The 16,169-nt window shown below is 34.3% G+C and overlaps 1 protein-coding gene across 2 annotated transcripts in view; it reads right to left on the bottom strand.

The window, feature by feature from the left end:
- Nucleotides 1-13,649: 13,649 nt before the first annotated feature.
- LOC122275644 (polyribonucleotide nucleotidyltransferase 1, chloroplastic) overlaps nt 13,650-16,169 on the bottom strand; it is a 61,261-nt gene continuing 58,741 nt past the window's right edge. For both annotated transcript variants that reach the window (XM_043084788.1, XM_043084789.1), the window contains exons 22-25: nt 15,884-15,937; nt 15,761-15,802; nt 14,666-15,181; nt 13,650-14,109 (exon numbers count right to left, since the gene is read on the bottom strand). In XM_043084788.1, coding sequence (XP_042940722.1) covers nt 14,765-15,181; nt 15,761-15,802; nt 15,884-15,937 — 513 coding nt within the window. In that variant the 3' untranslated portion in view covers nt 13,650-14,109; nt 14,666-14,764. The remainder of the gene's footprint in view (nt 14,110-14,665; nt 15,182-15,760; nt 15,803-15,883; nt 15,938-16,169) is intronic.

The following is a 16,169-nucleotide window of genomic DNA, read 5'->3' as shown; positions in this document are numbered from 1 at the left end:
CTTTTTTTCTGTCGTTTGCAACTCCTCGGGCTTTCAAAAAATACCTTATAGCGCTGTAACTATTTTTCAAACTCTAATTTTAGATTTAAATATATTTTTCTCTTACAATAAATTATTGGATTGGTTGGTTGATTCCGAACTGAGTCCGAAGAGTTCGGGGGTCGGATGGATTGAGGACGGAGTTGCTTGGTTTGTTGATTTGTGATTGGTTGGTTGTTTTATGTCTTGAGGTTGCATTTACATGGTCCATGCACGTGCTTTTTGTTTAATTGAGAAAAATCATGTTTTGTTGATGTAAATGGATTTTCGGGTGTATGGGTATCACGACCCCAAGCCGGAATGGGGTATTATCTCGGTGGAGCTCCTCTGGTCATTCGGAAGCGTAATATACTGAGTGATGTCCCCTAAGTTGTCGTTGGACGACAATGGGAGCTAGCGGGATGGTAACGCTCTCGCACCAACTCCGTGGCCCTTCGCTGGCGAGGGCTATAGGATACTTGGCTACGTATACGCGGGGCGAGAAACTGGGCATTGCTCGTTTAGGTGTCACATGCGTGGTCGTTACTCGCGATGTGTCATAGGAGCCAGGGTGTGTGGATGATCCCTAAGGGAGGTCATGGTGCATTCAGATTAATTGGATATTGGTTTGAGTTGGTTTTGGACCAAATGAGACTTTTGGCTTGAGTTGGAAAGAAATATGTTTTTGGGACTAAATGGGATTTTTGGCGTGCTTGGGAAAATATGGTTTTACGGGTCATGTGCATTTGCATCCTTTTATGCATATTGTTTGAGTTTTAATATGCTTTTATCTTGTGGCCTTTGGATCTTTACTTATCTGCCGTACCATTTTTGGTACCGTAAATTTTGATGCAGAGATCGAGGAAGAGGAAGCTGAGCCCGAGGATGTGGCTCCGCCGGAGTACTGAGTTGGAGTTATGCTTTGTAGTTGGTTTTGAAACTATATTTATAGTTTGTAATATTTTAATATGTATGTTTTGAACAGTTTTGTGTTAAACAATAAAATTATGGTACTTAGTTTTTGACTTTTGCTATCCACTGCATGTTTCTTTTTGCACATTTGTTACTTATACACACACTTGGCACTCGTCGATAGGGTGGTGACCCATATTGTCATCATCCGGACGTCTCGATTTCTCCGTGTCTGTATGTGGGGATTTGGGGGCATCACACCCTCTCTTGGTCCTGGCACATCTCCTACCATTAAGAGGAAATGGTAGTTGAGATTACAACGATAAGATTTGAATATAAATCTCAGCAAGTTAACAGAGAACTTTTACACAGGTTAATAATGCGTGCATAACAATAAAAGTATAAATGCATAATCAAAGTCATAAGTAAATATTGAATAACTTGACATGTAACATGGCATGAACTAACATCAATGGGAATTAAAACGTGAACTAAACTTAAAACTTGATATGACATGAACTTGAAACATCACATAAACATGAACTTGAACATAACATGAATGTAAACTTGAACATAGCATGAATATGAACTTAAATCATAACATTAATGTGAACTACATGAATTTGGAATCTTGTTTAATAAGCTTGATAAAAGTTACCATGTAGTGCTACATGGGTTCCTTTGAGCCATATGTCCCTTTGAGCCATATGTCCCTGCCAATTACCGCATCACAGCACAGGTATTTATACTAGCTGTGGATGTGTTAACATACGTGTCAGTTTACAAGTATCTGCACTTGATGTGGACACACGTATGTTACATACCAGTTCATAGGTATTTACACCTAATGTAGACACATGTATTATACGTATCCCGTGTCAAGTATCTACACCCTTACGAGTATGCATAACATGAAATTGAAATATGGCACCATCGGCGTTAGTGTCTATTATGCTTCGATGACCAACTAATTAGGTTTCATTCGTAGCTTGTTGATCTTTACCTTGTCAACCCAATTTGACACTAGTTTAGACACTTCAGCATGAACAAAGGAATTCTAGTAGCATATTACCGCATCCTAGTACTTAAGGTTGTGATAAACATAAACAGATTTGAATGACTTGAAAGATTCCCGAGATATACAGACTGTATTCGAAACAAAACGTGACATGAAACAAAAAGACAAGAGTCCTAACGTAACATAACATAACATGAACTTGAGACGAAATACATGACGTACTTTGAGACTGAAAACATTTTGTAGCATGATAAAACATATAATAAACAATATTTTGTAATATGGTATAACATATAACAGACAATATTTTGTAACATGGCATACGTGTAACATATGGTATAATGTAACATGACATATTTGTAACAAATAGAAATATATGACAGAATAGATTGTATAACAGATAAGTATTTCATGACAAAATAAATTATGTATAACAGATAAACATATAATGACATAGCATGGCATGGAATATATAATAACATACATACATACAACTAGTCTCATTTCATCTTATCTCAAAATCTTCTTCCCATACATCACTTAACTCGCTTTAAATTGCCTAACTCTCTTTGCATTGAACTTGAAAAAAATGATGAGAAGATTTTGGTGGAGCTAGAAAAAAGAAAAAAAGAGAATCGATTGGATGATCTAGAAGTGGATTTGTGCTCCAAAAGGTGAAAGTGGACTAGATTTTAAGTACTTAAGAACTTTTAATGATACTTTATTAGCTAAACAAGGGTAGAGACTAATGCAGAATGAGGGTAGTTTACTTCACAAGATTTATAAAGTTAGATATTTCTCTCAAACCAGTTTTAGTGTTTCAAAAATTGGACATAATCCATCCTATGTGTGGAGGGGAATTTGCTCAATCAAGGATAAATTATTTCAAGGTTGCAAATGGAGGGTTGGGAATAAGATAGATATAAGTAGATGGAATGATAACTAGATCCATGAGTTTAGAGATCTTAGATAGATGGAGGGTGGGATGACTAGAGAGGATGAGGCTAAGGTGGAGAATCTATTTGATCAAAACAGTGGATGGTGGGATGTGCAAAAAGTGATGATGATCTTACCGCTTGTAGCTGCTGATGAAGTTTTGAAGATCATTATTAGCTCAGAGAACCATGAAAATAAATTGATCTGGAAAATGGAGAGGAATGAGTGTTTTGTGTGAGAAGTGCTTATAAATTTTTTAAAAGCTTGAGGTCAAAAAGAGTAGAGGGGGAGAGTTCCACAAACAGCAAACTGAAACAACTTTGGAAGGGAATTTGGAGATTGAAGACACCTTATAAAGTAAAACTGTTTGCTTGGAGAGTATGTATAGAGGGACTTCTTATAAAATCAAACCTGGAAAGAAGAAGAGTAGTCGAATAAGAGACATATCAGATTTGTTCTTCATGTATTGAAAATACTCTACATGCTCTTTACCACTGCCCATTACTAAGAGACATGCGGCAAAAGCAACTTCCTGAACTCAAAACAACATATTTAACTTTAGAGTTCCTTGATGTGGTATTTCAAGTGCCAGATAGCTACAACAAGGATGAACTCGAGATATTTTTCATTATAGCTTAGGCTTGTTAATATAGAAGGAATCAATGGGTTTTCGAAGGCAACCAGAGGATTATAGAAGAAATGATCAATTATGCTCTCTCAATGCATAAATCTTTCAAAGTTGTGAAGACCTTCAATCAGTGCAATTTTAAAAAGATGACTCAATGGCAGCTATCTCCTCATGGTACAGTTAAATTCAATGTGTCTGAGGCAACTTTCCATGAAGAAAACAGTACAAGGGTGGGATTAATCCTAAGAGATTGTAAGGGAAAAGTGTTAATGTCTATAAGCAAGAAAGAACAAGTTGTAATGGAATCGTTTGGAGATTGAACTCATAGCACTCTTGAGAGGTCCACAATTCTGCATTCCTCTAGGACTTGAGGCTTTATGTATTGTAAGTGATTCTCTTCTTATAGTCCAAGAAATTACAAACCTTACAAGTTATAACTCTATTCTTGGAAATATAGTAACAGACATTTAGCAACTCGTGGAAAGAATATAAACTTGTTCAATTGCTCATATCAACAGAGAAGCCAATGAAACTACACACAAACTAGCAAGATTTGCTAGAAATATTTATACTATAAATGTATGGTGGGATTCAGTCCCCTACTATATTCAACAAGTAATGTGGACTTATTTGCATTTGTAATGTTGATGACAGTAATGACATGTGTGTTTACTATATATATATATAAAATCTTTGTCCCAAATATCACTTAAACACAAACACTTTTAATTTTAAATTTTCATCTAATAATTAGTTAATCATTTCAACTTTTTCAAACTTCTAAACAAAATATAAAAAATAATACAATTTTTTCAAATTTTAAAACAAAAATTATATTAAAAATGTTATTCTAACGATATTTTAATTTTATAATATCTGTAATAGTAGTGAAATGATTTAAATTAAAATGTTTTATTGGATTTTGAGAAATGAGATAAAAAAAGATTGAAAAAAATTATAAAATTAAAATTGTTTGAATATAATTTTTTAATATAATTTTTATTTTAAAATTTGATAAAATTGTATTATTTTTTATATTTTGTTTGAAAGATAGGGAACATGGTATTGGGTTTTTCATTTGGATAACGATTAGATAATAATTAAATAAAATGTTGAAGATTTGAAATAAAAAAATGTATTGTGTTTGAGTAATAATTAGGAAGGAAATATCTAAAAATGTTTGAGAATACCTCAGGGTCCAAATTCTCAAAACTTCTTACATGAGTCCCACGTGCCAGTGCTGATTTCAATGCCTCCTAGAGTTCATCCAAATTATGATTAGTCTATTTTTATCTCTATCTTACAATTTGTCTTAATGAAAATGCAGAGTCAACTCCAACAAAAGAATTCAGTAAAATCTCCACTCTAAATGTTGAATCAATAAGTCAATCTCTTCCAAGAATCATTCTTTAGCTCACAAGAAGATAGTGGCTCCCACAAATTCTGCATACAGCTAGCATTCACTTGTATTTTAATACCAATATATTTTTTTCATGATTATGGGATTGTGGTTGGCTTACACGTGTATAAATCAATAGTCACACATCACTTGTAAAATGTATTAAAATCAATTAGTTTCATCCTTTCCACTTCATATTATCCAGAGCCAGTCTTGACTAACATCACATGTATATGAGTGGAACTGTAGACTTTAATGCATAATGATGGTTTGTAATTACATATGGGACGAAGAAAAAATAACATTAATATTTTAATTAAACGAACTAGTATTTGTACACTTTTCTAGTACTACTAGATTAGTCTTCGAGTAATCCCCTTTACTTATTTTGTTGTGATTTTTATTACATATGTATACTTGGCATATGGCATACAAGCCTCACATGATAGTAAGGATATAGCCGACCGAGTCACATCTCAAGTATCATAGTTCCTTGACGAAAAACTATTGTTGGACTGAGGACACCACAGTAGGGTATTAAAGCTTACACAACTCTGGTTAAACCTATAATGTCATTTAGGTATAGTACAAGAGTCATAGAATATGATCTTTAGCATGATAGGCTTAAATTTTTAAGTATCATAGGCTCGTCGATTGTAGTAAATGAGTTGGGGTCAAACATGAGAGTGATAAGCTTGGCTTTGTGTGGTAGGATTATGTTCTAGTATGATCGAAAGTTCCATGTAACAAACAACCTAGGGGCAATCGCATAGAGGATCGACCTCATAATGATGGAAACCACACCATGGGCTGAGCGATTGATCATATAACGAACATGCTGCAACGATAATAGGAGTTTTTGCAATAGCAATTGGAAATACAACAAGTTAACTGCACACACGTCAAACAACGAGGATATATGTACGAACAATTTGTGGTCTATCAATATCTAGAATAAAGGGCCTACAAAAGTGGAATGCTAAAAGTACTAAATGCTTGTTATTTATTTCAAGAAGAAGCGGCAGTATGGTTGAATGTTAAGAGGCAGCTTCTTATTATGGAGCAAGGATATATGGAAGTCATTTCTTGAGAAAGGTACAAGAATAAATTAGATGACTGATATTTCCCTGCCACAGTGAAGCAACGGAAGTCGAAGGATTTTGTCAATTTGGTTCAAGGTGGTATGATGGTTGATCAAATATCCCGCTAAGTTCATGGCATTCAGAAGGTTTGCCCCCACATCTTATTGCCTCAAAAAAATTGCTTGTAGAGATGTTTACAAGACGGGTTATAGTCATGATTATAGTCATGATTACTAACCCAAGTTGTTTGCTTGTTGATACAAGACTTCCAAAGGTTAGTAAATGTAGCCATAATGGTTGAACGGGAGTATCGCAGTTTGGCAGTCATGACAACAGGCCAAAAACAAAGGATGTACGTTGGGGAAGGAAGCAATTTTGGGTCACCCCAAAAGTTTGTGTCTAGATTAGGAGTGCGTCAATAGATTACTTCGGGAATATGCATGGGAGGTAGAGCATCGGTGTGCGACCACTATAATAGATCCCATGAGAGACAATGTTGCCAACCCACATTGTCATGCTACCAATGCCAACCCACATTGTCATGCAACCAATGCAGTCAAGTTAGACACTATGTCAAGGAGTGTCCAAAGGCTATTCATGGAGGAATAACTAGCCCTATGGGAGGAAGAGAAGACCAAAGACAGGTGGTACAAGCAAGGGTATATGCATTAGGGGAGGTTGACGAAGACACTCTAGAGATTAAGGAAGCTGGCATTATTATAGGTATGGATTTCCTAGGTCTCAAGTAAACATGTATTGATAATTAGAATGTTATTATAAAATGGTGAGGTTTGATTTCAACGGGGTGAGTAAAGGTATTTGGGTACTATGCATGTACCTTATTTGACTCAGGACCATTCCAATCATTTGATAGTATTTAATATCCTCAGAGTTGACATCATGCTAGGAATGGATTGGTTGTTCTAACACTATGTGAACATTGATTGTCGGAGGCGAATTGTGTCCCATCTAAGATGAAGGGGTAAGCTCATTGGCTTCAACACCTCACCCCTTCATCTTCAAGCTCTTTCATCACTTAGGCAAGTATCCCATCTCATCTTCCTCTGTCTCTCCCTCTCTCTCCCTCTCTCTCTCTCACTTGATCTTATGAAGGAAAGAAGATCAAACAAACTACCATGGAATCTAGGAGAAACCACCATCCGCCATGGGTTGAAGGAGGCAAAACCAAGCATCACTTAAACCAAATTATGAACTATTCATGGAATTTTGCTTGCCTCCTACGTCCAATAGAACATGACCCTAAGATCTCCCACATCATCCATGGAACACTCTTGAAGAAGGTCCTTGCCAACCAAGCCATACCACCATGGTTAAGAGTAATCGGCTAAAGCCTTCAAGAATACCTATAAATACAACTCCAAAACCTCACTTTCTCTCTACAACATCCACAAGAATCTCTATGTAATTAGTGAGTAAGAGTTCTAAGGTAAGAAAAGAGGAGCCTAGCCGTGCTATTGTAGGAAAATCCATCAGTGAGTGATCATCACCTTGTTGTGAGTTTTGGTTCCAAGCATGCACACATTCATGTATAGCCTATGTCCAAAGAATCACACACACATGCTTCGGGTATATGAAGGTTAACACAAGCTTACACACCATCTCGGGTTAATTATCATTACCATCTTGAGGTCGCCATGTTTCACAATCCAAGCGCTTACACCCGTGAAGATGATCATCACCAACATTAACGCCAACATGCATGCCACGGTTTATAGGGTTAAGTAAGGAATTTTATCAAGTTCCAATCCATGAAAAACATTTTTTTTTAATTCCAACCACTTCAAACACTCAAGAATATTGAAAGTTGGTCTCTAACCTACTCTTAGATAATATCTTTATGATGATGTATTAACAAAGCATTCATGTATAAATGCTGATTTTGAGCATGAATTACCTTGCATATATCTCATGAATATTCAGACACTATGAGGCATGTGATGTTTTTATTAAACTTTTACATATCCAAGCATTCTTACAAATTGACATGTTCAAAAGTTCTAATAATTCAAGCAAAGGTTGATTTCTTAAGCAAAAAACACATACCATTTAATATGTTTGTCATATGCAAAGCATGAAAAAAATATTTTTATCATGACCTGATGAGTGTGCGAAAGTGCACTCTATATACCCTATTATTGGACTAAAATGCTAAAATGTGAATAGAAATCATAGGAATTAATGTATATTCTTAAATTGAATTTCTATTTACGTTGGGATACTGCTAAGCAGTTTTTTTATGTCTAATTTCAGAGTTTATAAAAGAGCAAGTCAAACCCAGTCAAATTCAAAGGAGGACATTCATGGGGTTTGAGAGCAATTTGGAAGAAAAGAAAAAGAAAAAAAATACAAAATGAAACCACAAGAAGTCCAAGTCCGAAATTCGCTATGAGATAATCTGGATATACTTTAGTCTTTTGACTGTATCTTTTTACTCATATATCGGATTGATGCGATTCTTAATGCATTGGAAAGCTATCTTAAAGGGATATAACTTTGTCTCTAATAAGGATTTCCAAATTCGAACTCCTGAAAGCTGTACGTGGCTGCCAAGATAAGTCCTAAAATTTAAGCGATTTTTTTTATGCGGAAATCAAGAGGACATTAGGGTTTCTTTCTTACCCTATATAAGCATATCATTAGCACGAAATGGAGGAGAGGAAGAGACACAAGAGGCAGATCTGAAGAGAGGAGAAAATCACTTCCATGGCCACCGTTCGCTTCAGTTTTCTCTGGAGATTTTTTTGTCCAGTATATTTATGGGTAACTAAATTCTCTAGTAGGGTTAGGGATGAACTTGCACATTAGATAGTATTTTTAATTTATTGTTAATTCATGTATTTGATTTTCAATTGCTAAAACTCTTTTGTTTTATCATTCTCAATTCATCGTTGATGTTTTCTTCTTCGAATAATCATAGAATTTATTGTATTTATGGATTCAGTCATACTTTTTCTATTGAATGGATTAGTTCTTTGATTATGTTTGGATCAATTATTTATCTATATTGATTTAGTTTTTTGCTGCAATATCGCTTCCTAAGTATATTGTCGTCATTGGATTTTATCAATAGGGGTAGTAATTCACGTTTTTTAAAAGTGGTGAATGTTTTTCCAAAGGGTTACATTTGATTTAAGTCTGGTTTATAAATCTATACCTTCCGATTGGGAATTGCGGGAATTGAGTTCATAATTGAGTTATCCAATGAATTAAGAATAATTAAAATACCAGATTTGTGCAAGGGATTCTCGACGCTCTACTGTTTGTCAAATTTGAGTACTTTTTCTGTTAATCACTTTGCTTCACTTGAATTTACATTTAAAATTAATTTTTGTTCTCTATTACTTATTTAATATTTTTTCTTTAGTTTCTTTGTTCCTCTTGCTATTCTTTTAATTTGTCTCCCTGTGGAATCGACATCCAAAAACTGTGCTACAACTACCGCGTTATTCTTTGGGCGTAATCATGACCCCAAATGCTAGGATGGGGAAGAATCCTAGTGAAACTCATTTGTCCACTTTGAAGTGAATAAAAATGGAGTGGTAACCCCTAAGTTGACGAAGAACAGTCAACAGACAATATCTGGATTCTCTTTAAAGGATTCTAGAATGATTGTCATATGTAAATTGTACCTAGGGCTGATGAGTACACCTATGAATGAAAGTATGAAAGTTTAACTGCGTAAATATGATGAAATAAATCCAGCAGGTACTCATAGTGTAAAATGAGGAGCTGTGATGTTACCATATGTTAACCAAAATGTTTTGAAAAGAAAAGCAAAAGGAAAGAATAGAAATGCCAAACTCTGTTTCTTTGAATAAGTGTTCTCTATAAGAAAATGTGTTATATTGATCTAAAAGTTATTCATAACATGTTTCTATAAAGAAGTCTGAATAAAAGAAAGAAAAATATGTTTTTTGCATTCATGCATTTCCTGTTTATTATTTATCATGTTTATGTTATCTCATTGTATGTTGGTTGCTAATTTACCAAGATTTTCATAAAATCTTATCCCTTTATTTTCTAAATTGCCACGACAGAAGTTGTAAAAGGACTACAAGTTGGATATGGATGTGAGTCAGTTGATTTGGACAATAGAGAGTGAACTGGACTTGGATCAATAGTTAGAGATAATGATCATGTTTATAGAGATGGTCCTGCATATTATTCAACACATTACACAGATGCTTTGAATAAGAGTCTTATGAAGCCCCTCCTAACCAAGACATGAATAAGGAGATACATGAAATCTCCATTTGTTAATGTTTAAGTTTAATATGTAAACATTCCAAATAGTCCTAAAAGGTTGAATTATGGTTTTTAATGTTTATGAAATTATAATTTAGATATTCTGGTGCAAGTTTTTTTTACGAGTTGACTTTTTGCTACAATTCTTTCATACTACTAAATTATCTGTAGATTACATTGCATGTCATGAATGGGGATATTTGACCATGTGTTACATATCTTGACGTTTCAAATCTCTGCGAAAATGCAAGCAGAAGTTTGGGGTGTCATAGGGAGTTAGCCATTCATCGCGAAGAAATGCATCAAGAGATGCAAATGATGATGTTCCAACATCTTATGCCTCTAGTTCCATTTCACACATTTTTTTTAAATTTGTTTTAATATTTTCTATCATGACCCTAACTTAGACTTTAATTGTAGTCTCATAAAATTTTCATGAACAATTGTTGGATTATATATTATATTTTAATTTCACATTTACTGCCTATTGCTCGAATGTAACTTCATTTATTCAATCACATATACTATTTTATGTTCGAAATGGGCTAATTGCTATTCGAACTATTATGATAATAGCTTGAACTACAAATCATCATCTCATTCAAATGCATAGGTCTTTTATTCGAATGAACTCACTTATATTCTAACGTGCATAGGTCTTTTATTCAACTCACTTATATTCTAACGTAAATATTTTGACCAAAACAAAGTTTGAACTGTAACATAAGTTGTTCAAACCATATATAGTTCAATATTCGAACGGATTGCATCCATCTTCGAATAGGTATAACAAATCATTTGAATGCTAACCACTCCTATTCAAACAACAATAACTTGATCTAATTATGTTCGAACAAATATGCAATTTCATCCAATTTACGATTACATCGTTTGAATGATTCTAACCCTTTTTTAAACGTAATTCGAATTATGAACTTTCTTTTTTGTATAATTCGAGTTACCATTCGAACTCTAACTACATACCTTCAAACTAATTTAGTCTTGACATTTGAATGCAAGTCAATCTTATTTGAATGAGCATGTCTTCAATATTCGAACGACCTCACATTCCCTTCAAATGTAAAGTTAGATGAAATCACCTCAACCCATCTCAAATCAATCATTAATGAGATCTACTACTTTTTCAAATTTACGTAAAAAGTTAAACTTATCTCAATCTATTTCATACATTCAATCACATATCTAAACCTATTTATATCTAAACATATCTTAATGAGATACACAAAATATTATTATTTATATGTCAACTCAAATTATCTGAGATCACCTTAGTATCCAAATGCAATCTAGTGTTCGAATACAAGCTTTCTATTATAACAATTCTATGTTTGAATGAGTTGGCCATTTGAATGCTTTTTTGCGACATCCCAAAATTTCTTTCCCTTCAAACAAAGCGAGAAAACTTCTTTCCAAGAGATATTTCTTGGGACAAATTTTTTTATTATCACAAAGTTTCTTTCGCGACAATCCTTTTGGAACAAATTAGGGACCAGATTTTTTGATCCTTAATGGTCTTATGGGACAAAATTTAGTCACAAAAGAGGGTTCTTGTTGTAGTGAGTGCTGTATGCAAACATTTTGTATGTAATAGCTATGAGTCTTTTGGATGCATCAGTCAAAATCTACATCCGTGTGATTGGAGTGTTTGAAAAATTCATCGATCTCAAAATCAATATGCGCACTTAGTGACGCAATGGGCAGCGACCAATCTCTCTTTTGGTTGTATACCCATAGATACTTTACCTAAATATATTTTGTATATTAACGATAAGAAAGATCCACCTTGAAAAACTATGAACTCGTTTAATTTTATATTAATATTATGCGTATTTGATTATAAAGAAAAATATATATACAAGACATTGACCATTGACTTATTAAGTCCAACGTACAGGATAGAAGGTGATAAGTTTTTTTGTTAAAATTAGCTTATTTTGCAGAAATAAAATAGCCGATTCTTTTTAGTATCTCTTAAATTTATATGCTTAGGCAATGTCATCTAAATGGGTTTGAGACAACACAGTACCATCCATTCATATTCAATAGTTGAATACATCATGTTGAACAAATTAATAAATATGACCGTAATAAATGTAAGATAAAAAATTACAAAAAAAAAAAAAAAAAACAAAAAAAACTTAAAAGTGATTAAACCAAACCCATAGATAATCTAATCTAATTTCAGATGTATACGAACTAGATTAAGTAAAATAGGGAAGTTTCCCTTTTCAGTTAACTTTTTTAACTAGAAAAGCATAAGCTTCATGCTAAGCATGAAGCAAAAATTCCTACTTCATGTGCAATGGAGGCTGTGCTTGTAGTGTGATTTGAGGCCACTATGTCTGGTTTTTTGTTTTTATTTTTTTAATCAAGCATGCTTAGTATTATATAAAAGTTTGCCGTACAAAAAGAGCTCAAAATGGATTCTTTCCACCATTGATAAACAAAATGCATCTAGGAAGGTTTTATAAAGGTATGTAACCAAAAACTAGATTAGTTGTTGGACATTGCGCCATTGAGTGCGCAAACGATTTTGAGTTGGATGGATTTTTACTATTTGCCACTCATTATGTTGTCAAAAGATCTGCAGTATACCTTTGATGATAGGAGCGATTTGCTAATACAGAGAGCATTCTTTATTTTCAATGGCTGTTATGATTGTTTGAGCATCGCCCTCTAATATTACTAAATTTTGTTGAAACTGAGATGCCATTTAAGAAGCTAAGAGGGACCACTATGGTCCCTACATATCACTAAGATTGCCGAGAAAGAATCTTTAACTACAGTGTCAAAGGAGACACTTTCGTGATTTTGGGGTGGTGGTTTCCAAACGTCCATATGATGTTTTTGTTTTTCTTCCCATCGACCTCTAGTTTATTTGCGAGAAATTTTATCTTAGGACAATTGCTAACTTTGCTATTAAGCCGCTAAGAATTTATAATCATATCTCACTAATATATATATATTTTTTTCCCAAAAATGACTCAAGTTGTAATGGAATTTAAATAACCTAATATCAATGAGGAAGTATAGAAACAAACAATATTCATTTAACACATCAGAATTGTGTTTATAACTAATTTAAAGAACATGGTAAAAAAGATGGGTCTTATTTCTATGCCCATGATATGGACATGTTAATGAATCCATTGACATGTTGGATGTTCTCTAGTTGGAGATTGAAAGATATCTACAATGGTTGTTTCTAGTTTATAATAATGATTTATAGGAAGAATTGAATGCAGATAGATCTTTGCAAGTATATGTTTCCTCCAACATGACCTACACAAGTGGAAGACGAGGAATCTCATATGGCACATTAGAACTAACATTGCCAATGTTGGTTGCATCCAGTAAACAAGGACAATCTAGCAAAAGTTGTAGCCAGAGGCTGATGATATAACTTGAATCCTACAATGTCTTGGAAGTGATCAGAAAGTACATCACTGAATGAGAGAAACCAACAAACGATAATTTACAATTGGTTTTGCAGTCGCAGCATCAAACATTAACAGAAGCTGTACCTAGCATAATGAAATAAAAACCAAACACGAAAATTGAATAGAAAGGAGCCTTATGACATCCTTCTACGAATGCTTCAAAAGCAGTCAGTGATAAAGCACCATAGCTTTCAAAGCATTCTAACGAGTCTTTACCCAACATAAAAAATGGGAATTCTGGATTTTACTCAATTGCTTCAATAAATCTTCCTTTGACTTTGGCCTTCCTTCAGAAAACACATTCTGAGAGGCACAGTTGATAAGGTTCCTTCTGCAACGATATAATACAATTTATGCTTCCCGAGGCAAAATATGGCAACGAACTCTTCCTGTCAAAGACAATCGGTCTTCAGTCAGACATTATATAAAAATTACCTAATGCCCATGGGAAACATGAAGATCTTCTCTCATTGCTGACAATCGAACTTAAAGAGTTGAGACACACAGCAACCAAGGACATGATCATGTAGTATAAAATTAATTTTATAATAAGGAAACAAGAAATAAAAGGAAAATAGAAGAAGTAAAGAACCGCTAACGAGTTAGCACAAGGTGTAAAAGTCAAAACACATCAGATGTCATGAGGAGACAAACGTGCACACATGATATGCAATCCAATCGGGTATATTAGCTCTGTGATGCTCCCTCGTTACTTGAATCATATCATGATTAGGACTGAAGATCGACGTATGAATGGATAGACCTTCATTGCAATATTTGTAACAATGCGTGTGGTTTTAAACAACTTGTTATATGAGGGAACCACTTTCATGAATTACAACAGTAACTCTTCGATGCCAATAAACACCTATCAGATATTTCAGTAAATCAATTTTTTATGCTAGTCCTGTGATAGAAGTAGGCAGTTCATACCCAAGTTCATACCATGATTTAATGCAAGCAAGGACAGTCTTGCTCTGTTACTCTCACCATGCAAACGGGGACAACAAATCCCTTGCAACACTAGGAAAGCGATATAAATTGCTACCCAATGTTAGCCTCTCCATTCACTAAACTGGTTTCATCCTTGCTGGAGTCAGTACTGACTGCTTTACTGCTGCTCTTCTTTGACGTGTCTTTGTTGGCATTGTGCTCATCTCTGGTTGAGCCAACCAATCTTCTGATGAACTTCTTTTGAGGGAGTAGAGTGTCCTCTGCAGGAGTACTTTTATGGGAGCTTCCAAGTTTAGGAGCGCTAACTTTAGAATCGGGCTGACCCTCCACTAAACCATCCTTTGGAACATTCAGAACTTTCTTAGCCGAGCCTTTTTCAGCTGCTTTTTGCGAAGCCACAATGTCTTTTGTGGTACTACCAGTATCCTGCTTTTCACTGGGGCTCCCTGGATCTGTATCAGGAAGTAGTGCTCGGCGGCTAAGGCGAAGTTGTCCCTTATTGTTTACCTGTATTAAATACTCATAATTACCACAAAAAGTTCTATTATGCAGTCGAAATCCAGAAAAATTGAACTTCGTCCAAGAAAAAATAGGACAACAGGAAAAACCTTCAAAGTTAGTTGATCTAGTTGAATATTCAGTTTATAATCTATAGAATTCACAAGTTAATAAAAGAAGAGAATGAAGTTTTTCAAAATCCTTTCAGAAAGGATTTCATGATCAACAGAACAGCTACATGTGGTCCACTGTGAGACCACTTAGTAAATTTTAATGTAGGTAATGTACCAGCTAGAATATGTAGTGCAAATCATGGATGGATATCTTCTGTAAATATTAATGGTATAAAGGATCTATAAAGGATCTCTCCCGACAAAAGTAGAAAGAATCTTCTCTTGACATGCTCTAAATGGTACATGGAAAAAAGGAATCAATCTGTTTGTCATGGTTTTTGTATTTATCAGCATGTTATAGGATATAAGGGCACTGTTTCTCACAAAGGCATATAAGCAAAGAAATGTTAAAAGACATCGGCCAACAGATCAATTTTCAGAGGGGGTGGGGGATCTGAAAAATCATACTCCATACCTCAATTAGTTTAACATCAATGCGATCCCCAACATTAACAGCCTGTCACAAGAAAAAGTATATCATTGTTACCATGGCATCTGTATAATCTTTGAAAATATAAAAAAAAATTTGAATGCTTACATCTTCTGCCTTTGCGAGCCAGTTTGAACTCAATTCACTAATATGGCAAAGTCCCTGAAGAAAAATTGAAAATTAGCTATTGTCTTTTGTGGATAAATCTTTCTGACCCCCATCCCGTCTATGAAATAAATCCCAAATCAGAAAATAAGAATGATTAATTCCATAAAGATAGATAGAGAGAACATTCATATGGTGGCTTCATATAAATATTTTACCGTCATAAGATAAAATGAGAATAACATCGTCCACAAAAACATCTTTGAAACTCACCAAACATAAATGGTTA

Source organism: Carya illinoinensis, chromosome 9 (assembly GCF_018687715.1).
Source record: "Carya illinoinensis cultivar Pawnee chromosome 9, C.illinoinensisPawnee_v1, whole genome shotgun sequence".
Classification (NCBI taxonomy): Eukaryota; Viridiplantae; Streptophyta; class Magnoliopsida; order Fagales; family Juglandaceae; genus Carya; species Carya illinoinensis.
Note: the sequence above shows the minus strand (reverse complement) of the source record. Positions and strands in the feature narration are given on the sequence as shown.